Raw genomic sequence first — 23,714 nt, forward strand, 5'->3', positions numbered from 1 at the left:
CTCCTTCCCCTCGTTTACAGGCACACACAGACATGCAAATATACACACAGACACACACATATATGCAAGCATACACACACACACACGCAGAAACACACATGCACACAGACACGCATACAGACACAGTCATACACACACATGGGCACCCAAACACAGGCACACAGACATACATGGTTACACACACAGACATGCGCAAACTTAAACACTCAAACATACGATTAATGTGACTTCTCTTTCCTTTTCCAGGGAGAGCCCGGGGAGTCTGGAGCCCCTGGCATTGCTGGTGAACCAGGAGTGAAGGTTTGTAGTTACTTCTATCTCTTCTAGTCCGTTTCAGCTATGTGACTGCTGGTACTTTCATAATCTTGTGTGGTGAATGGCATCCTACATAAGTATTTCTGACCTGTGGCACGTCTTTACCCCTATGCCTCGCACGCCAGACGTGCGTTGGTCCACTTTTCTTCTGTCCCTCAAACCTTTTCCCATAACTTGCCCTGAGAGAGGTTTGCAATTACAAACCCCAATTTTAATACTCTCCTGCAGGGAGTTGTACGAGCATTGGGTGACGTCATTTGTCCCTTCACAGACCTTGTCAGCGGCAGGAGGCTTTCCCATGGGTTCTTTATCAAAGAATGCTGCTTGAAGCAGCATCTTTACCGCAATACTTATCTTTTTTCCAACTCCTTCACTGCACTAGTGACATTGATGTATACATGTATCATAAAATGTTGATCCTTTTATCCTCCTACGGTGTTTAAAAACATGTATATAGACAGAAGGATATGTCATTGTCGCATTCCATGAATGTCAGATTAAGAGCCCAATTCACAAAAGTAGTCTGAGACAAAATCCTAACTTTATGACTTTCGGTATTCACGGAAGGCACTTAGGAGTACTAAAGTTAAGATTTTGTCTCAGTTAAACTTAAGTTTTGGTCTTAAGTTAACTTTAGACAAACTTAAGTTTAACTGAGACATAATCCTAGTACTAAAGTTAGGATTTGTCTCAGTTAAACTTAAGTTTGTCTTAAGTTTGATTTAAGACCAAAATTTAAGATTAACTGAGACAAAATCCTAACTTTAGTACTCCTAAGTGCCTTCTATGAATACCGAAAGTCGTAAAGTTAGGATTTTGTCTCAGATTACTTTTGTGAATTGGGCCCTAAGTGTCTATCTCAGATATTTCTGCACAAGGTCCCTGCACACTTTGGGAAGGGGTCTCTTGTACCTCGTCATTGAAGGTGTAAGTGATACCCTTCGGCAACCCCCAGGAGTTTCTCATGTCAGATGGTGCAGGCCGGGCCATCTCTGTCCTGGCATCATCCACCCTGACATCACTTTTAATATCACGACAAGCAATTCCAGGCAGGTATAATCCAAATCTTAATGTTGAGGTTTTTCGATGTTTACTGGTTTGTTCCCGCATGTCTGTGACATGTTTTTTCTTCGTAATTTGTTTTCTTCTTTGTTAGAATAAAAGGTAAAGGTGATGGGGGGCGGGGTGAGAGGTTGGTGGAAAGGATCCAGTACTGAGATATTGTACAGAGGTCTATCACACTATCTCTCCAGCTCAAGGAGCAGCTTTTGATTTCACTCTTTCTCTCTAGGGACCTCGAGGTGAGCGAGGAGAGAAAGGCGAGGCTGGACAACCTGGGGCTGCAGGACCTGCCGGAGGTAAAGGTCCGACTGGAGACGATGGACCAAAGGGAAACCCTGTAAGTATCTAGAAACACCCACCATCTTTCCACTGGTTGTGAATGGGGTTTTCACCACATTAGTTGGCACCAGGAGAACGTGAGAGGGCAGCTGGTGGGGACATTCGATCCGTTGTGATTGTGGTAACACAGATTTTTAGGTTCGTACTCAGAATTATTTGGGTTGTGTGATGGTAGGTGGATGGGTTGTGGTCATGTAGTTGGACTGTGGTATGATCAAGTGGGATGATCTTGGAATAAAACATTGAACACTGCTACTTGTTGGAAGTTTAGCAAGTGAATGGATCACAACAAAGCGAACGGTCCCAAGTTTGAGTTCCGCACGCGTGCAAAATATATTCCACCTGTGTTTGTGATCTGCCACCGTGAATGCGGCTCCGATTGCGATCCAGCAGTTGTGGAGTCAGGATTCTGAGGATTGCACTGGACTGGGGAGGCATTAGATCATCTTTGAGAGTTTACCGTCTTAATTGAGGATCTTGTACATTGTAATTTTCAATGTTGTAGACTCCATAAAATGATAAGGCCTCTTTACCGTCTATTACTGCGTATATTGTAGATCCTTCAGTGTGTGCGGTTTGAGTTACAATATGTGCAACATTTAGGATCATGCATATTATGTGTGATGGGGAAGATGTAGATCATGTGTACTTGCAGATAATGAAGGTTGTGTGCAGAGTGAAAGTGTGGGGTTTGGATGTTGTACATTCTATGACATTAGGGATTTATGTAGCAGTCCAAGAGCGCAGCTATAACCCGTGTGGCGACTGTATGGTCCATGATCCGGCGGGATTAGGGATACTGTACGTTCCGTTCCATTTGTGATGCTACAGTCCTTCCTTTTGATTGGGGATAATGTATATTGTTTGGGGTTGAAGATGTTTTAGATTGTGTTATTGTTTAATGGTTGGGATTTTAATATTGTAAATTAATATGTATTGTTGAGTGTGGGAGTTTGACCGGGCAGCATTTATTGTCATTGGTTGAGCTGGGAGGAGGGAACTGCATGGCCACAGATCTGAGGGATAACCCTGGGAGAACAGTTTATAGTTATGAAATGTGGTCTCGCTGGCTCAGACGTCTCTCACTGTCCCCTTTGTTTTTAGGGTCCTGTTGGTTTCCCTGGTGATCCAGGCCCCCCTGGTGAAGGTGGCCCTCGTGTGAGTATTACTACAGCTCCCATTCTTGCTGTATTCCCTTCATTGTACTTCTGTTTAACATTTGGAAAGTGGAATTTTCCTCAGAGGCCACGCCTGCACATGGGACCGACACAGTCCACCCCAGGACGGCTTCAGTGCCGATATCATGGTCCAGGCAGATATGGCTTCCAAGACAGAGTCAGTGATCTGCATCATGGAGCAGGAGAGGTTTCCCTGGCGGTGTGCTGGGAAGACGACTGAGGGCAGAAAAGCATGATAGGAAGGTCGTTAGTGGTGTGCCGTGCAGGTGACACTGTGGTTAGTTACTAATGTACTGCACTGGTGACACTGTACTCATTTGCTGATGCACCCCACAGGTGACACTGTACTCATTTGCTGATGCACCGCACTGGTGACGCTGTAGTCATTTACTGATGTACTGCACAGGTGAGGCTGTAGTCATTTACTGATGTACTGCACAGGTGAGGCTGTAGTCATTTACTGATGTACCGCACAGGTGAGGCTGTAGTCATTTACTGATGTCCGCACAGGTGACGCTGTAGTCATTTACTGATATACCACGCAGGTGAGGCTGTAGTAATTTACTCATGTCCCGCAAGGTGACGCTGTAGTCATTTACTGATGCACCGCACAGGTGACGCTGTAGTCATTTACTGATCTACCACACAGGTGACACTGTAGTCATTTACTGATGTACCGCACAGGTGAGGCTGTAGTCATTTACTGATATACCACGCAGGGGAGGCTGTAGTAATTTACTCATGTTGCGCACAGGTGACGCTGTAGTCATTTACTGATATACCACACAGGTGACGCTGCAGTCATTTCCTGATGTCCCGCACAGGTGAGGCTGTAGTCATTTACTGATGTACCGCACAGGTGACACTGTAGTCATTTAATGATGTACCGCACAGGTGAGGCTTTAGTCATTTACTGATGTACTGCACAGGTGAGGCTGTAGTCATTTACAAATGTCCCGCACAGGTGACGCTGTAGTCATTTACTGATATACCACACAGGTGACGCTGTAGTCATTTACTGATGTACCGCACAGGTGACGCTGTAGTCATTTACTGATGTCCTGCACAGGTGAGGCTGTAGTCATTTACTGATGTACCGCACAGGTGACGCTGTAGTCATTTACTAATGTACCGCACAGGTGAGGGTGTAGTCATTTACTAATGTACTGCACAGGTGACGCTGTAGTCATTTACTGATGTACCGCACAGGTGACGCTGTAGTCATTTACGGATGTACCGCACAGGTGACTCTGTAGTCATTCACTGATGTACCACACTGGTGACGCTGTAGTCATTTACTAATGTCCCGCACAGGTGACACTGTAGTCATTTGCTGATGTACCACACAGGTGACGCTGTAGTCATTCACTGATGTACCGCACTGGTGACGCTGTAGTCATTTACTGATGTACCGCACTGGTGACGCTGTAGTCATACACTGTTGTACCGCACAGGTGACACTGTAGTCATTTACTGATGTACTGCACAGGTGAGGCTGTAGTAATTTACTCATGTCCCGCACAGGTGACGCTGTAGTCATTTACTGATATACCACACAGGTGACGCTGCAGTCATTTACTGATGTCCCGCACAGGTGAGGCTGTAGTCATTTACTGATGTACCGCACAGGTGACACTGTAGTCATTTAATGATGTACCGCACAGGTGAGGCTGTAGTCATTTACTGATGTACTGCACAGGTGAGGCTGTAGTCATTTACAAATGTCCCGCACAGGTGACGCTGTAGTCATTTACTGATATACCACACAGGTGACGCTGTAGTCATTTACTGATGTACCGCACAGGTGACGCTGTAGTCATTTACTGATGTCCCGCACAGGTGAGGCTGTAGTCATTTACTGATGTCCCGCACAGGTGACGCTGTAGTTATTTACTAATGTACTGCACAGGTGACGCTGTAGTCATTTACTGATGTACCGCACAGGTGACGCTGTAGTCATTCACTGATGTACCGCACTGGTGACGCTGTAGTCATTTACTAATGTCCCGCACAGGTGACACTGTAGTCATTTACTGATGTACCACACAGGTGACGCTGTAGTCATTCACTGATGTACCGCACTGGTGACGCTGTAGTCATTTACTGATGTACCACACTGGTGACGCTGTAGTCATACACTGTTGTACCGCACAGGTGACACTGTAGTCATTTACTGATGTACTGCACAGGTGACGCTGTTGTCATTACTGATATACCACACAGGTGACGGTGTAGTCATTTACTAATGTACCGCGAGGTGACGCTGTAGACATTTACTGATGTACCTCACAGGTGACGCTGTAGTCGTTTACTGATGTACCGCACAGGTGAGGCTGTAGTCATTTACTAATGTACCGCACAGGTGACGCTGTAGTCATTTACTAATGTACAGCACTGGTGACGCTGTAATCATTTACTGATGTCCCGCACAGGGGAGGCTGTGGTCATTTACTGTTGTACCGCACTGGTGACGCTGTAATCATTTACTGATGTCCAGCACAGGGGAGGCTGTAGTGATTCACTAATGTATTGCACAGGATGAGATGTAGTCGTTTACTGATGCACCGCACAGGTGATGCTGTAGTCATTTACTGATGTCCCGCACAGGTGAGGCTGTAGTCATTTACTGATGTACCACGCAGGTGAGGCTGTAGTGATTCACTAATGTATTGCACAGGATGCGATGTAGTCGTTTACTGATGCACCGCACAGGTGATGCTGTAGTCATTTACTCATGTCCCGCACAGGTGAGGCTGTAGTCATTTACTGATGTACCACGCAGGTGAGGCTGTAGTCATTTACTAATGTACCGCACAGGTGACGCTGTAATCATTTACTAATGTACAGCACTGGTGACGCTGTAATCATTTACTGATGTCCCGCACCGGGGAGGCTGTGGTCATTTACTGTTGTACCGCACAGGTGATGCTGTAGTGATTCACTAATGTATTGCACAGGATGCGATGTAGTCGTTTACTGATGCACCGCACAGGTGATGCTGTAGTCATTTACTGATGTACCACGCAGGTGACGCTGTAGTCATTTACGGATGTACCGCACAGGTGACTCTGTAGTCATTCACTGATGTACCACACAGGTGACGCTGTAGTCATTCACTGATGTACCGCACTGGTGACGCTGTAGTCATTTACTGATGTACCGCACTGGTGACGCTGTAGTCATACACTGTTGTACCGCACAGGTGACACTGTAGTCATTTACTAATGTACTGCACAGGTGACGCTGTAGTCATTTACTGATGTCCTGCACAGGTGAGGCTATAGTCATGTACTGATGTACTGCACAGGTGACGCTGTAGTCATACACTGTTGTACCACGCAGGTGACGCTGTAGTCATTTACTGATGTACCACACTGGTGACGCTGTAGTCATACACTGTTGTACCACGCAGGTGACGCTGTAGTCATTTACTGATGTACTGCACAGGTGACGCTGTAGTCATTTACTAATGTACTGCACAGGTGACGCTGTAGTCATATACTGATGTACCACGCAGGTGACGCTGTAGTCATTTACTGATGTACCGCACAGGTGACGCTATAGTCATGTACTGATGTACCACGCAGGTGAAGTTGTAGTCATTTACTAATGTACTGCACAGGTGACGCTGTAGTCATATACTGATGTACCACGCAGGTGACGCTGTAGTCATTTACTAATGTACCGTGAGGTGACGCTGTAGTAATTTGCTGATGTACCGCACAGGTGATGCTGTAGTCATTTACTAATGTACCGCAAGGTGGCGCTGTAATCATTTACTGATGTACCGCACAGGTGACGCTGTAGTCATTTACTAATGTACCGCGAGGTGACGCTGTAGTCATTTGCTGATGTACCGCACAGGTGACGCTGTAGTCATTTACTGATGTAACGCACAAGTGACGCTGTAGTCATTTACTGATGTACCGCACAGGTGAACCACATGTAGACACAAACGACACACAAGCAGGCACAAACATAAGCATATGTACACACACACCCGTAAGCGCACACACTACCAAGCAACACAGGCAGTCACAAACATAAGAAGATGTGCACACACATATAAACACACACACATGCAGACACTATAAATATATGTACACACACACAAACACACGCACATGTATACGCACACACTACCATGCACACAAGCAGACACAAACATAAGCTGATGTACACACACACACACATATGCATGTAAACACACAGACTACTAGACACACAAGCAGACACAAACACATGTCACATGTAAACATACATACTAGCAGACACAAGCAGACACAAACACATGACACATGTAAACATACACACTAGCAGACACAAACATAAGCAGATGTACACACACACACACACATGTAACCACACAGACTTCCAGACACACAAGCAGACACAAACACAAGCATATGTACACACACACACACACCTAAACACACACACTACCAGGCACACAGGCAGCCACAAACATAAGCAGAAGTACACACACATGTAAACACACACATGCAGACACAAACACAAGCATATGTATATACACACACACACACACACATGTAAACGCACACACTACCAGGCACACAGGCAGTCACAAACATAAGTAGATGTACACACACACACACACATGTGAACACACAGACTACCAGACACACAAGTAGGCACATAACATGGCACATGCAAACATACACACTAGCAGACACACAAGCAGACACCAACATAAGCTGATGTACACACATGTAAACACACAGGCTGCCAGACACACAAGCAGACACAAACATAGGCTGATGCTCGCACACACATGCACAGACAATCACTGACACGCAGTCCACCACTCCTGACCCACACCAAAGCACAGGCGTTCATTTTATATACAAAGGATACGGTTGCAGAGTGGGTGCCATGCGCACTGCGACAGTCTTTGGTGCCCCTCAGCACCCCACCCCTTCCCGCCTTACCAGACCTCTGGTGCTGAACCAGCACTGAGGATTAACTGGGTAGGAGAGAAGCTGCCGGCGTTGCCCTCTCCCTTCCACATACCTAGGAAGTGAGTCAGCAGCTCCCCAGGTGTGGTGTGGCTCTCCATTTCTCAGCAGCAGTGGGCAGTGCCCCCCTGGACTGAGAAGCCTCCTCTGACGTCTTCTGATAGCACATGGGTGTCTCGAGAAGCGTTTCCTGGCCCCTGCCATGGCCTGGGAGGGCCCCTGTGCATGTGCAGTGCACCCATCCATGTGAAGGCACGGGTGAACCTTACTAGTCTCCGGGTGGAGGCCCGGGATGGAGCCTTGCGTGCCCCTGACGCCTGGAACTGTCCTCCCTGCACTGAGATCCCCCCCTCCACCGGCTTTTGATAGCACATGGGTGTCTAGAGTAGGGTTGTGTGGCCCCTGCACTGCACATCCTCAGGGAGGGCCCTTGTGCATGTGCAGTGCACCCATCCATCTGCAGGCTTGGGTGAACCTTACTAATCTCCGGGTGGAGGCCTAGGCTGGAGCCTTGCGTGCCCCTGACGCCTGGAACTGACCTCCCTGCACTGAGATCCCCCCCTCCACCGGCTTTTGATAGCACATGGGTGGCTCGAGAAGCATTGCCTGGCCCCTGCCATGGCCTGGGAGGGCCCTTGTGCATGTGCAGTGCACCCATCCATGTGAAGGCATGGGTGAACCTTACTAATCTCCGGGTGGAGGCCCGGGATGGAGCCTTGCGTGCCCCTGACGCCTGGAACTGACCTCCCTGCACTGAGATCCCCCCCTCCACCGGCTTTTGATAGCACATGGGTGTCTATAGTAGGGTTGTGTGGCCCCTGCACTGCACATCCTCAGGGAGGGCCCTTGTGCATGTGCAGTGCACCCATCCATCTGCAGGCATGGGTGAACCTTACTAATCTCCGGGTGGAGGCCTAGGCTGGAGCCTTGCGTGCCCCTGGCGCCTGGAACTGACCTCCCTGCACTGAGATCCCCCCCTCCACCGGCTTTTGATAGCACATGGGTGTCTAGAGTAGGGTTGTCTGGACCCTGCACTGCACATCCTCAGGGAGGGCCCTTGTGCATGTGCAGTGCACCCATCCATCTGCAGGCATGGGTGAACCGGAAGTAGGGGCGAGCCTTCCCAGTGTTCATGAAGCTGCTACCACTCCTTGTGGTACCTGTGTGCATTATTCACTCTCAAGTGCCATCACATGCATCACTGAAGCACGATGACTACACTCAGATGGGAAATATTACTGCAGAACAATCCACCAGGAAGTAAAATAGGCAACAGGATGGACCCCCGAGGACACTGTTGGCCCTTCAGAGATGCTCCAGTGGGGAATGAAGGGGGGCGAGATCCACTGTTAACCCCTCTTCTGGGTCTGAAACTGTTGTCATCATGAATGTCCCTGTACAAAAACTGGGGCATGGTCTGAAATCAGCACTGATCTATGTTTCTTTATAACTCCACAGGGTCAAGACGGTGCCAAGGGGGAGCGAGGAGAGGACGGCGAGCAAGGGCAGGCGGTGAGTGTTGGGTCGGGTTGTGTTTTTCTTCCTGAATCCCTTTGAAGTTCACTTGTGGTTTCTGCTTATCTCAGAAGTTCTGTCTCCTTACCTGTAGCGGAATACTTTGCTGCCTCCTTCTTTACAGAGATCTGTTTCTGTCTGGAGATGAAACCTTTACCCTCATTCAGGGGAGTCCACATCTATAGATATGGCCCTGGGGTCTCTTATTCCCTGCCTGTCCTCTTCAAACACTGCATAAAAGAGCTGCGCACATACTCAAACCTGGCAAAATTACATGAGGCCCGATTCACAAAGGTAAACTTAGACCTGAAGTCTAAGGGCCCGATTCACAAAGGTAAACTTAGACCTGAAGTCTAAGGGCCCGATTCACTAAGGTAAACTTAGACCTGAAGTCTAAGGGCCCGATTCACAAAGGTAAACTTAGACCTGAAGTCTAAGGGCCCGATTCACAAAGGTAAACTTAGACCTCAAGTCTAAGGGCCCGATTCACAAAGGTAAACTTAGACCTGAAGTCTAAGGGCCCGATTCACAAAGGTAAACTTAGACCTCAAGTCTAAGGGCCCGATTCACAAAGGTAAACTTAGACCTGAAGTCTAAGGGCCCGATTCACAAAGGTAAACTTAGACCTGAAGTCTAAGGGCCCGATTCACAAAGGTAAACTTAGACCTGAAGTCTAAGCTTAGACCTGAAGTCTAAATTTACCTTTGTTTATCAGGCGCTTAAACTTCTCATTAAAACTTAGACTTCAGGTCTAAGCCTACTTTTGTGAATTGGACCCTTAGATTTCAGGCCTTCTGTAAATACCGAAATGAGAAAGTGCCTTCTGTGAATACCACAATGAGTAAGTGCCTTCTGTGAATACCACAATGAGTAAGTGCTTTCTGTGAACACCAAAATGAGTAAGTGCCTCCTGTGAATACCAAAATGGTAGTAAGTTTAGGATTTTGTCTTAAGTTAGTTCTGTGAATCGGGCCCTATGTCTGTAAGTGAATCTTTTTGCCTCTACTCTCTATAGTTCTGCTTTACCCATCGATGATTCCACTGGCCATAGATTCCGCATGGTTCTCTGTCTCTGTGGATGAGTCCCAGCGCCTTCCGTCTCTCTACAGGTCTCTTTGTCTCCTGTGTTACTATCTCTATCTGTAAATTACTCTTGACCTCCGGTCTTCTATAGATCCATCTCTGTAGATGGATCTTTGAGATCTGTGTTTCTCCACAGTTCTGTCAGTGTGTGGTTCCATGTTTCTTCACTCTTCTGATGAATGTTTTCTACCTGTTGTAGGGTTCTCCAGGTCCCACCGGTGAGAACGGCCCCCCTGGTCCTCCAGGGAAGCGGGTAAGTACACGTTCCATAAGGTGGTGGAGTGTGCATGAGTTGTGGTGTTGTGCCAATATGAGGTTGAGGGCTGGTGTGACTGTTCCATCTGACTAATGAGCAATCGGTTATCTTGTTACAAGCGGACTCTAGGGTTGGCTTCTCTGAGTGCGTGATATGGTTGTACGCGTACAGTCAAGAGCTGGAGTTGTGGTACCATTGAGATGGTGAGTGATGTGGTATCGTCCTACAGGGAGGTTCTAGAGTTGTCTCAAGTGGTGTGGTGTGCGCATATAGTCCAGGGCTGGAGAGGTTTCTCCATCTAGTTGATGAGTGATGTGGTATCGCCCTACAGGGGGTTTCCAGAGTCTCATGTGGTGTGGTGTGCGCATATAGTCCAGAGCTGGAGAGGTTTCTCCATCTAGATGATGAGTGATGTGGTATCGCCCTACAGGGGGGTTCTAGAGTTGTCTCAAGTGGTGTGGTGTGTGCATATAATCCAGGGCTGGAGAGGTTTCTACATCTAGTTGATGAGCGATTTGGTTTCTCCCACCAGGCGGCCTCTGGAGTTCTTGTAGTCTACACGTACATTTGAGGGCTGTAGGAGTTGTTCCTTGTGGGGGATCTGTTTAAAGATATGATTTTGCTATCTCAGTGGACTGGACTCCAGTTGCCACCTTGTTTGCCCAGCCTGTAATTTCTGTTCTTTCACTTCCTTCTATGGGAAGGTCAGTGGTGCAGCCTTTCCATCAAGCCCCTTACTCTCACGCTTAGGGGGGAGCAGAAATATGAAATTAGGATAATGACACAGTCGAGTGCCAAAAGAAAGCCCCTTCTGAGTGTGTGACTGGACACGGCCGGAATGGCGGCCTGTTGTCTCATCCTCCCAAGGTCATGGCTCTGCCACACCACTCCTTCAGATGGGTACCCACTACCACAGTAAGACTTTCGCTTTATTACAGCTCCTTTATTATGCAAAAGACTCCCACCAGTAATATTTTGGAGAATGTGCTTAATAGAGGGGTACTTTAATAAAAAGTTATCTACTAAAGAAAGTAATAATGCAGGTTATTGGTCTAGGAACCCCTCCTACTTGCATGTAGGTAAGTTGGATCCTCATCGCTCGGCTCAATGTTGGATTGCTATCAAAGCACAAACCAGAAATCTGACTTTCTTCTTTACCTTGAGTGAGATTTCTTTTTATTGCTAAGACAAGGATGAAAGAATCCTCTGGTCTGGATATGGGTCGCAGCCCCATGGGTTACCAGATCCTTTAGGTTAATACAGTTGGCGGGTCACAATTGTTTTTCAATACCACCTATCGATATCAACTTCTGCATTAACATTGCTGAAATGTCTGTTTAAATGTCCTCCTATGGCCCATGTGTCGACCAGGCCGGGCTTCTGATTTGAGTGACTAATTTTAGCCCATCGTATCTCTCTTGTTGCTCATGAAGCAGCCAGTTAATCATACTAGGAGGCTTGAACATCAATAATGACTATGCCCCCAGGTGGGGCTCCCCCAGTGCCGAAGGACCCTTGCCTGTGCACTGACCGGTGCTGGCCTATCGCTCCACACCTTTTCTGAAGGCCATCTCTGTTCCGTCATGAGGCACAGGGTCAAGACTGATTTGCATGTGGCTGGTTCTGAACTGGGGTGGCGAAATGAGCTAAAGAACAATGATGGATTCAACCCAGATCTCTGACTGGGGGTGAGTGTCTGAAAAGTTTAAGCGCTCTGTCCATCATCTCTTTGTGTTAGCTTTGTTCGCCATAAGTTGGCAGAGTATGCTCAGACGTGGGTTCCCGGGCTCACTGTGCCATTGGATTCAAGGTAGCCTGGCTGATGAGGGGCGTTACCCCGTAACCGGTCCCAGGATGCTTTTTTCTGGTCCAGGGAAGACCTGGCCTGCCAGTTTGGGCTGAACTGTTCCCATGAGGCACAGGGTCAGACTGATTTGCATATGGCTGGGTCTGAACCTAGGTGGCGAACTGAGCTAAAGAACGATGATGGATTCAACCCAGATCTCTGACTTGGGGTGAGTGTCTGAAAAGTTTCAGCTCTCCCTCCATCATCTCCTTGTGTATACAAAACACCAGTGTCATGGGTACTACTCCTGAGACTGAGATAGAGCTGCACTCCCCACCAGGGTATTCAACAGAGGAGAGTGCTCGGTACCGTGGTAGTCCAGCAGCAAAACAACCCTGACCAGTGCTGTGGTGGTGGCCTTGGCACTGATGGATTGGGCCTGAAGGTGCTCAGAAGCTCTTTCTTGGACAGGGCATAGCATGTTTTTATGCACCGGATGTTCCATCTGGACAAGGGCCTCTTTGGGCCACCCTTCCTTTCTTAACCCCGGCGAAGCCAATAAATAGCTGTCCATTCACCCGATGATCCTTGGTGTGCTCAATGTAAAAGCAAACGCTTGTTTCCTGTCCAACTTATGAAGCCTTTCCTTCTCCTTACACTGATGTGGCAGACAGAAAAGAGCAGCAAGAGTGCTAGGCGGTACTAGGCTCTACCAGGTCAAAGCGTGACACCACTTTCAGCAGAAAGTGAGCACGAGTTTGTAGCACCACCTTGACACCCTGTCAGGGGGGTGTTATAAGGAGGTAGCACGGCGAGCACCTGAAGCTCTCTCACATGGCGTGCATCCGTAATTACGATGAGGGATACCAACTTTAATGGGCAGCATGCCAGTGAAGAACTGCACATAGGGCCCCAGGGCATGTGCATTAGGAACGTGAGGGCCATGTTAAGGTCTCACTGTGGCATGATCAAGAGAGCAGCTGGGAACATATATGTTGGCCTTTGAAGAATGCATCACAGCCAGTGACTCCAAAAACAAAAGATGGTCCGGCAAACACAGGAAAGCTGAAACCTTTAACGGTGTCCAGAGTAAAGCCTTGCCGGACCATTGACAACACAATCATCACCAGACAGTTTGGCCTAAAGAGGATCAATGTGACCGTCCAGGCCACAAACTTCACCCAACAACCAGAATAGATAGATTTGCTAGACGGGCACCAAGCTGCAAGGATCGCATCAACTGCTTCTTGAGGCAGATCAGCCCCACTCAGTTGGCGCCGCTCAGTCTGGCAGAGCAGTGAGGAATGCTCCAGGGGTAACCTTGCTGGTGGAAGCTAGAACCACCAAGCTCCCAGGAGTCTGGTGCTGGTCAGAAGGGCCAGACGCCCAGGTGCAGGCCTATGATGCCCAGCCGCAGGGTGTTTACTGGAGACGACAAGCATGGCTTGGACTTAGAGGCCACCAATGTCTCTGCCAAAGCTTCTACATAGGCACCCGGCCACACCACCAGGCAGGACTGCCTCCAGTCTCAAGGCGGCCGAGAGGGCCAGACGCCTAGGTGCAGGCCTATGATGCCTAGCCGCAGGGTGAATCATGGAGGAGTCAAGCATGGCTTGGACTTGGTGGCCATCAATGTATCTGCCAAAGCTTCTACATAGGCACCCGGCCACACCACCAGGCAGGACTGCCTCCATTCTCAAGGCGGCCGAGAGGGCCAGACGCCTAGGTGCAGGCCTATGATGCCTAGCCGCAGGGTGAATCATGGAGGAGTCAAGCATGGCTTGGACTTGGTGGCCATCAATGTCTCTGCCAAAGCTTCTACATAGGCACCCGGCCACACCACCAGGCAAGACTGCCTCCATTCTCAAGGCAGCCGAGAGGGCCAGACGCCTAGGTGCAGGCCTATGATGCCTAGCCGCAGGGTGAATCATGGAGGAGTCAAGCATGGCTTGGACTTGGTGGCCATCAATGTCTCTGCCAAAGCTTCTACATAGGCACCCGGCCACACCACCAGGCAGGACTGCCTCCATTCTCAAGGCGGCCGAGAGGGCCAGACGCCTAGGTGCAGGCCTATGATGCCTAGCCGCAGGGTGAATCATGGAGGAGTCAAGCATGGCTTGGACTTGGTGGCCATCAATGTCTCTGCCAAAGCTTCTACATGGGCACCCGGCCACACCACCAGGCAGGACTGCCTCCATTCTCAAGGCCACAGAGTGTGCTGTTTCACCTGATCATGAACTGCTTTGGTATGGTATTCAAAAGGTGAGGTATCTGCGGTTAGAAGTGTCTATCAGAAGAACAAGTTACTTACATTCAGTGATGCTCTTTCGCATGGATTATGTAACTGCAGGTTCCTCAGCACCCTCTCTCCTCCCCATTCTGTGAAGTGGACTTTTAGGGTTCTGAAAAGGTCACAATCTAGGTTTTTCACTTTGCAATTTTTTGATCAGTAACTGTTGTTCCATGTCTGGGCACGGGAAAGAAGTTAAAAAGAGAACTACAGTCAGTGTGCAGGAATGGTGCCTATATATGGTGACTATATATGGTGCCTATCTATGGTGACAGCGCCTTAAGACCCTCACGGATGAGTAGTGCGCTCTATAAATCCCTGATTGATTGATGGCTGTCAATCACGGGTGAGTAGTGCTCTCTATAAATCCCTGATTGATTTATTGACGGTTGTCACTTCGGCAGCCAGTGGGAGGCCACTGCAGAGTCCGATGGTGCCACCTGACGGCACCTGGGTGCAATTGCTAAGAATATTTCTGGATCCAGTCTGACTCTTGGGGTAAAGGTGAGGAAACTGTGGTTAGATAAAGTGTCCACTAGAGGGAGTTTTACCAAAGGTAATAAGCTTGTTCTTCTCGAGGTCTGTGAAACCTAGCTTCATATTTGAGCACAAAAATCCAAGCAATACAATCTACCCTTACTTTTACTATTGGGAATTCGGTTCTTGACTCGTCAGCTAATTCAAATTCTCATCTTACAACTTGCTCTTATTTTCTGTAGATATCAGCACTAAATCTTTTTATTCTTGGAAGCAAATTTCCAGATCTCCTTTTGATCCCTGTCCCGCTGAAATGTTTCATCCTGCAATTCACGTACTTGCTCCATCTATTGTCAATCTCATTAACTGTCGCTTTTCCACTTCTTGTCTTCCACCCAGCTGGAAACAAGCTCTTGTGATCCGCTCACTGGAAAACCTTCAGCCAAATCTAAACTCGACCTGGAATTATCGCCTTATTTCCTGATTGCCTTTCCTCTTTAAGATAGCAGAAAGAAAAGTCAGTAAACAGTTTACAAGGAACAAATGATGTCAGCTCGGGAAACTGATGCTGCACCACCTGAAGGTACCATTGTGACTGTGTTGAAAGCTCAAGTTGCCCACCTCCAATGACCAGCTGCTCATTGGTCATACATAAAGAACATTAAACACTCAAACGAGCGGCAACAAAACAAAGCGTACACAAGGAGAGTTTGTAAAAGAAGCAAGGCTGATAAGACTAGTGGGTCCTGTTTGTGCCTGTCTTTTGTTGCTGTTATGCGAAAAACACAAACACAGCCAAAGCGTTTCGCCTTAACATAAAGGCTTCCTCAGGGCAGCTTTACATAGTAAATGTATTATCAGCTTAACTGCGTAAACAACGTCACAAGGAAAAACCAAATTCTGATGTGTACTTTTTAGGAACGAGTTTGTGTCCCTCAAAACTTGAAAAAAACGAAAATTCTATGGTACAATCTGAAGTAACGCGTTCAAAATTCTGAAGTCAAATCAACCGAGCTGTGTTCAGCAGGTCCATGCAGCCAGTACTTTCTTATTTCTAGCAGAGTGACAGGCATGGAGCTCATCCATCCTGGAGAACCAGGATCTTCTTGGGCCGTCTCCCACCCCGACCCAACGACATTCATCCATCGTGGGGAAACCCAGGGAATGAGTGCCCTCTTGACCCCGCCAAGCTCGGAGGTCATCCAACCCGGGAAGACATTTACCTTTCGACCTATGAACTCATCCAACCAGGGGAAAGAGTGAATCTCTTCACCAAGCTCCAGGGCTAATTACTGATCCCACCTAAGGAACCTAGGGAGAGAGTGACCTCTTCACCCATCCACAGGGGTCCCACTTAAGGAACCTAGGGAGAGAGTGACCTCTTCACCCCTCCACAGGGGTCCCACTTAAGGACCCTAGGGAGAGAGTGACCTCTTCACCCCTCCACAGGGGTTCCACTTAAGGAACCTAAGGAGAGAGTGACCTCTTCACCCCTCCACAGTGGGCCCACTTAAGGAACCTAGGGAGAGAGTGACCTCTTCACCCATCCACAGGGGTCCCACTTAAGGAACCTAGGGAGAGAGTGACCTCTTCACCCATCCACAGGGGTCCCACTTAAGGAACCTAGGGAGAGAGTGACCTCTTCACCCCTCCACAGGGGTCCCACTTAAGGAACCTAGGGAGAGAGTGACCTCTTAACCCCTCCACAGTGGTCCCACTTAAGGAACCTAGGGTGAGAGTGACGGTGAGAGCGACCTCTTGACTTTACGAAGGCGCGGAAAAAATCCAACATGGAGACGCAGTAATGTCTTAACCCCATAAACACTAGGAACTCATCCAACCCAGAGGAGCAGTGACCTTTTGACCCTGCAAAGCTAGGAACTCATCAAACCATGGGAAGTGGTGACCTTTTGACCCTTCCATAGCTAGGAACTTATCAAGCTTGGGGAACGAGTGACCTTTTGACCCCACCACAGCTAGGAACTCATCAAACCTGGGGAAGGAGTGAACTCTTGGCCCGCCACAGGTAGGGACTTATCCATCCTGGGGAAGGAGTGACCTCTTGACTAAATGAAAGGTCGCCCAACCCTAGGATTCAGTAACCTCTTGACCCCATAGACACTAGGAACTCATCCAACCTGGAGAAGCAGTGACCTTTGACCCCATCAGGTTAAGAACTCTTCCAACCAAGGGAAGGACTGACCTCTCGACCCGCCATAGCTATGAACTCATCCATCCTATGGAAGGAGTGACCTCTTGACCCTATTATTGCAAGGAAATCATCCACCCTGAGAAAGGAGTGACCTTTTGACCCCACCGCGGCTACGAACTCCTCTAACTTGGAAAGGAGTGGCCTCTGGACCACAGCTTGGAAGAGGCAAGGATTCATCCAGTGTGGTAATCATGCCGCGCTTCTGATGTGCTTATTTAGAGAAGGTTGGAATATTGTTATGGTATGCTAAGTGTATTTGTAAAGCGCACTTTCTCCCGCGAGGGCATCCTGGCACGGCGCAGGTGTGTGTGCCTAGCTCTGGCCATGGTAGGCTGGCTGATTGAAAAACCAGGTCTTCAGATTGTTGCGTAATTCAAGGAGAGAGGAGGAGGCTCTGATGCGAGAGGGAGCCCGTTCCACGCTTCAGGCTCTCGGAGCGATGTAAGCGAACGCCCAACCTCCTGATCTTGTACTGTGTATGCCTGGGTTGGTTGCAAGCAGGAGTCCTGCGGAACGGAGGTGTCTGCATGTTTGGTGAAAGAAGATGCTACTGTTCAGGTAGGTGGGGCCTGTGTTTTGTGTAGTGCCTTGAATATGCGCGTGAGGAGTTTAAATTGTACACGTTTGTGTATCGGGAGCAGTGGAGTTCCCTGAGTTGTAAGTTCTGTGTGGGAGGTTGAGGATGAGTCTGACTGCCCAGTTCTGGATGGTCTGTAGTCTTCTAGTGAGTTGCTCGGTGCTCTCGGTGTAGAAGGTGTTCCCATCGTCCAACGTGCCGGTGTCGATGGCCATGAGTGACAGTTTTCCTAGTGTTGCTTGGGAGCCATTTGAAGATCTTCCTCACATCTCCAGGGTGCCGAAGCAGGGTGCCCTGACGGCGTTAACTTGTGCAAGCATTTTCAGTGAGTTGTTCATCACTCCGAGGTTCCTGCCGTGGGGTCTGGGTGTGTGTGTGGTTCCGAGTTCGGCCGCCACAGTTAATCACTCCAAGGTTCCTGCCGTGGGGTCTGGGTGTGGGTGTGGGTCCGAGTTCGGCCGCCACAGTTCATCACTCCAAGGTTCCTGCCGTGGGGTCTGGGTGTGGGTGTGGGTCCGAGTTCGGCCGCCACAGTTCATCACTCCGAGGTTCCTGCCGTGGGGTCTGGGTGTGGGTCCGAGTTCGGCCGCCACCAGTCGGAGTCTCATGGCGAGGCGTTCCTGCCGAAGATCACTCCTTGTGTCTGGTCGGTGTTGAGCTTGAGACAGCTGCTTTCATCCTGTTAGCGACTCCAATCATGCAGCGGTGAACGTGGGGTCTTGTTAGGGCAGGAGAGTCGAGCCGCGTGTCGTCTGCGTGTGAGAAGATGTTGATGTCGTGTGCACGGATGACGTTGCCATAGAGATCATGTATGTGTTGAAGAGGGTGGGGCCGAGGGATGAGCCTTGGGGGACTCCACAGATGTTGCCGCACGCAGTTTTTGTGCTAGTCCAGCAAATGAGCCGTTAAATGAGGATGAATGCAAGAGCGTGGTCTTTGCGTGTTCGTGTCCTCATTGTGCGGTGCACAGTTCACACCAGCTTGTGCGGTGCTAGTGTCTTAATTCTGCTGTATTAACACCGCATGAAGCGTGCATGAACCTGCCTACGGCAGCTCAGACAAAGGCTTTGTGCTTTCACCTCTTTACCCTTTTTGAATGAAGGCCCCAGAAGTCATGAAACTCCAGGTCATATGTGACAGCTTCAGAGAATCCTGGCTTTTTCTGCATCTCCGCTGTGCATTCTGGGCCTTCCACACTCGTACTTCTACGAGGAACCTACAGGTCCCAGAATGCAGAGGGCCGGTGACTGAAAGGCAGGACTGGCTGGAGGTGCCACACCTGACAGGGGCCCCTTCAGCCCGTACCAGGGATGAGCTGATACTATGGCACCACCTGCGGGCACTGGGGCCCTCCAGGGCGAGTGACAGGCAGATGCCAGGGGCCCTCCAGGGCGGATGACAGGCAGATGCCAGGGCCCAGGGGCCCTCCAGGGCGGGTGACAGGCAGATGCCAGGGGCCCAGGGCCCTCTAGGGAGGGTGACAGGCAGATGCCTCCAGGGCGGGTGACAGGCAGATGCCAGGGCCCAGGGCCCTCCAGGGCGGGTGACAGGCAGATGCCAGGGCCCAGGGGCCCTCCAGGGCGGGTGACAGGCAGATGCCAGGGGCCCAGGGCCCTCCAGGGCAGGTGACAGGCAGATGCCAGGTGCCCAGGGACCTCCAGGGCGGGTGACAGGCAGATGCCTCCAGGCTGGGTGACAGGCAGATGCCAGGGGCCCAGGGCCCTCTAGGGAGGGTGACAGGCAGATGCCAGGGGCCCAGAGCCCTCTAGGGAGGGTGACAGGCAGATGCCAGGGCCCTAGGACCCTCCAGGGCCGGTGACAGATTCCAGGGCTCAGGGGCCCTCCAGGGCGGGTGACAGGCAGATGCCAGGGGCCCAGAGCCCTCTAGGGAGGGTGACAAGCAGATGCCTCCAGGGCGGGTGACAGGCAGATGCAAGGGCCCATAGGGCGGGTGACAGGCAGATGCCAGGGCTCTAGGACCCTCCAGGGCTGGTGACAGGCAGATGCCAGGGCCCTCGGACCCTCCAGGGCGGGTGACAGGCAGATGCCAGGGCCCAGGGGCCCTCCAGGGCGGGTGACAGGCAGATGCCAGGGCCCAGGGGCCCTCCCGGGCGGGTGACAGGCAGATGCCAGGGGCCCCCTGCCCCATCCCTCCACACCCCGGGTGTAAAGCGATCCTCTCCAGGGCGGGTGGCAGGCAGATGCCAGGGGCCCAGGGCCCTCTAGGGAGGGTGACAGGCAGATGCCTCCAGGGCGGGTGACAGGCAGATGCCAGCTCCCAGGGGCTCTCCAGGGCGGTTGACAGGCAGATGCCAGGGCCCAGGGGCCCAGGGGCCCTACCGGGCGGGTGACAGGCAGATGCCAGGGGCCCTCCAGGGCGGTTGACAGGCAGATAGATGCCCGGGGACCTGGGGCCCTCCATGAAGGGTGACAGGCAGATGCCAGGGCTCAGGGGCCCTCCAGGGCGGGTGACAGGCAGGTGCCAGGGCTCAGGGGCCCTCCAGGGAGGGTGACAGGCAGATGCCAGGGCTCAGGGGCCCTCCAGGGAGGGTGACAGGCAGATGCCAGGGCCCTAGGACCCTCCCGGGCGGGTGACAGGCAGATGCCAGGGCCCTATGACCCTCCCGGGTGGGTGGCAGGCAGATGCCAGGGGCCCTCCAGGGCGGGTGACAGTCAGATGCCAGGGCCCAGGGGCCCTCCAGGGCGGGTGACGGGCAGATGCCAGGGCCCTGGGACCCTCCAGGGCGGGTGACAGGCAGATGCAAGGGCCCATAGGGTGGGTGACAGGCAGATGCCAGGGCCCTAGGACCCTCCAAGGCCGGTGACAGGCAGATGCCAGCTCCCAGGGACTCTCCAGGGCGGGTGACAGGCAGATGCCAGGGCCCTAGGACCCTCCAAGGCCGGTGACAGGCAGATGCCAGCTCCCAGGGACTCTCCAGGGCGGGTGACAGGCAGATACAAGGGCCCATAGGGTGGGTGACAGGCAGATGCCAGGGCCCTAGGACCCTCCAGGGCGGGTGACAGGCAGATGCCAGCTCCCAGGGGCTCTCCAGGGCGGGTGACAGGCAGATGCCAGGGCCCAGGGGCCCTCCCGGGCGGGTGACAGGCAGATGCCAAGGGCCCTCCAGGGCGGGTGACAGGCAGATGCCCGGGGCCCCTTGCCCCATCCCTCCCCACCCCGGGTGTAAAGGGATCTGTGCTGCCTCCATCTCTCTCCCCCCAGCACACAATCGTTCCTCTGTTCACATCTGCCTCCCATCAGGCGGCCCGCGGGAGCACAGGGCCAGTGTTCCCCGGTGTCCCGTCCAGGAAATACCAGCGCATTCCAGCCCGTGGCCACGGCAGCCTCCTAATGCAAATATATACAGGGCTCCCGGGCGGGGCTGCGGTCGGGGGGGCGGGGCGGGGCGGGCGCCGCGCAGAGATGGAGGCGCTTCTGTGAGCTGTGCCCTGCTAATGTCTCTTTCTCTCCGCAGGGTCCGGCGGGCACACCTGGTCCGGAGGGGCGCCAAGGCGAGAAGGGCTCCAAGGTACCCGGCTCTCATCTCACCACGTGTGGGGGTTCAGTCCTGGGTGGTGGTGGGGGCAGGGGTGGGGGCTTCAAATGTACCTGCACCGTAGCTTCATACAGTGTCCTTGTAAAGAGAATGGCGGGGTTCACTCAGGTATGAAGCCTCCAAGGTGCGTGGCTTTCATCTTGGCGACGTGTCCTGATTGGGGAGGTGTGGGGGGGGGGGCTGAGTGGGGTACAAAGTCTGGAGGGTGCACCGGCCACGTTTCCACGTTTCCCTCTGGCGGCGGGAGAGGGTGGTTGGTTCGCTGAGTTACACAGTCCAGAAGTGACCCGAGCTCCCGCCTCAGCCCTGTGACCTTGAGTGCGGTGGCCGGGTCTGGGGGGCACTAAACTAGCCCCCTTGATTACAAGTGCTCCTTCGAGGAATAGTGAGGTGCACTGTACGTCATCACTGGTCCTTATTGGAGGCCTGATGAAGTGCACCGGGGTACGGAGCCTCGAAGGTGACACCAAGCAAAATCAGGGACCAGACCTCTCAGCAGCAGACAGGTAACACCTACCAGTGTCAGGAACCAGACCTCACAGCAGCAGACAGGTAACACCTACTAATATCAGGAACCAGACCTCTCAGTATCAGACAGGTAACACCTACTAATGTCAGGGACCAGACCTCTCAGCAGCAGACAGGTAACACCTACCAGTGTCAGGAGCCAGATCTCTCAGCGGCAGACAGGTAACACCTACTAATGTCAGAACCAGACCTCTCAGCAGCAGACAGGTAACACCTACTAATGTCAGGAACCAGACCTCTCAGCAGCAGACTGGTAACACCTACTAATGTCAAGAACCAGACCTCTCAGCAGTAGACAGGTAACACCTACTAATGTCAGGAACCAGACCTCTCAGCAGCAGACAGGTAACACCTACTAATGTCAGAACCAGACCTCTCAGCAGCAGACAGGTAACACCTACTAATGTCAGGAACCAGACCTCTCAGCAGCAGACAGGTAACACCTACTAATGTCAGGAACCAGACCTCTCAGCAGCAGACAGGTAACACCTACTAATGTCAGGAACCAGACCTCTCAGCAGTAGACAGGTAACACCTACTAATGTCAGGAACCAGACCTCTCAGCAGCAGACAGGTAACACCTACTAATGTCAGGAACCAGACCTCTCGGTATCAGACAGGTAACACCTACTAATGTCAGGGACCAGACCTCTCAGCAGCAGACAGGTAACACCTACCAGTGTCAGGAGCCAGATCTCTCAGCGGCAGACAGGTAACACCTACTAATGTCAGAACCAGACCTCTCAGCAGCAGACAGGTAACACCTACTAATGTCAGGAACCAGACCTCTCAGCAGCAGACTGGTAACACCTACTAATGTCAAGAACCAGACCTCTCAGCAGTAGACAGGTAACACCTACTAATGTCAGGAACCAGACCTCTCAGCAGCAGACAGGTAACACCTACTAATGTCAGAACCAGACCTCTCAGCAGCAGACAGGTAACACCTACTAATGTCAGAACCAGACCTCTCAGCAGCAGACAGGTAACACCTACTAATGTCAGGAACCAGACCTCTCAGCAGCAGACAGGTAACACCTACTAATGTCAGGAACCAGACCTCTCAGCAGTAGACAGGTAACACCTACTAATGTCAGGAACCAGACCTCTCAGCAGCAGACAGGTAACACCTACTAATGTCAGGAACAGACCTCTCAGCAGTAGACAGGTAACACCTACTAATGTCAGGAACCAGACCTCTCAGAAGCAGACAGGTAACACCTACTAATGTCAGAACCAGACCTCTCAGCAGCAGACAGGTAACACCTACTAATGTCAGAACCAGACCTCTCAGCAGCAGACAGGTAACACCTACTAATGTCAGGAACCAGACCTCTTAGCAGCCGACAGGCAACACCTGCCAGTGTCAGGAGCCAGACCTCTCAGCAGCAGACAGGTAACACCTACTAATGTCAGGAACCAGACCTATCAGCAGCAGACAGGTAACACCGACTAATGTCAGGAGCCAGATCTCTCAGCAGCAGACAGGTAACACCTACTAATGTCAGGAACCAGACCTCTCAGCAGCAGACAGGTAACACCTACTAATGTCAGGAACCAGAC

The 23,714-nt window shown here is 51.2% G+C and overlaps 1 protein-coding gene across 1 annotated transcript in view; it reads left to right on the top strand.

Moving 5' to 3' along the window:
* The window catches only part of COL11A2 (collagen type XI alpha 2 chain), a 375,761-nt gene that overhangs the window by 308,961 nt on the left and 43,086 nt on the right, over positions 1–23,714 (top strand). Inside the window, exons 50-55 of the mRNA XM_086920653.1 lie at positions 247–300; positions 1,607–1,714; positions 2,821–2,874; positions 9,329–9,382; positions 10,668–10,721; positions 21,543–21,596. Of these exons, the coding sequence (XP_086776779.1) occupies positions 247–300; positions 1,607–1,714; positions 2,821–2,874; positions 9,329–9,382; positions 10,668–10,721; positions 21,543–21,596 (378 nt within the window). The remainder of the gene's footprint in view (positions 1–246; positions 301–1,606; positions 1,715–2,820; positions 2,875–9,328; positions 9,383–10,667; positions 10,722–21,542; positions 21,597–23,714) is intronic.

Source organism: Lissotriton vulgaris, chromosome 5 (genome assembly GCF_964263255.1).
Source record: "Lissotriton vulgaris chromosome 5, aLisVul1.2, whole genome shotgun sequence".
NCBI classification, from domain to species: Eukaryota; Metazoa; Chordata; class Amphibia; order Caudata; family Salamandridae; genus Lissotriton; species Lissotriton vulgaris.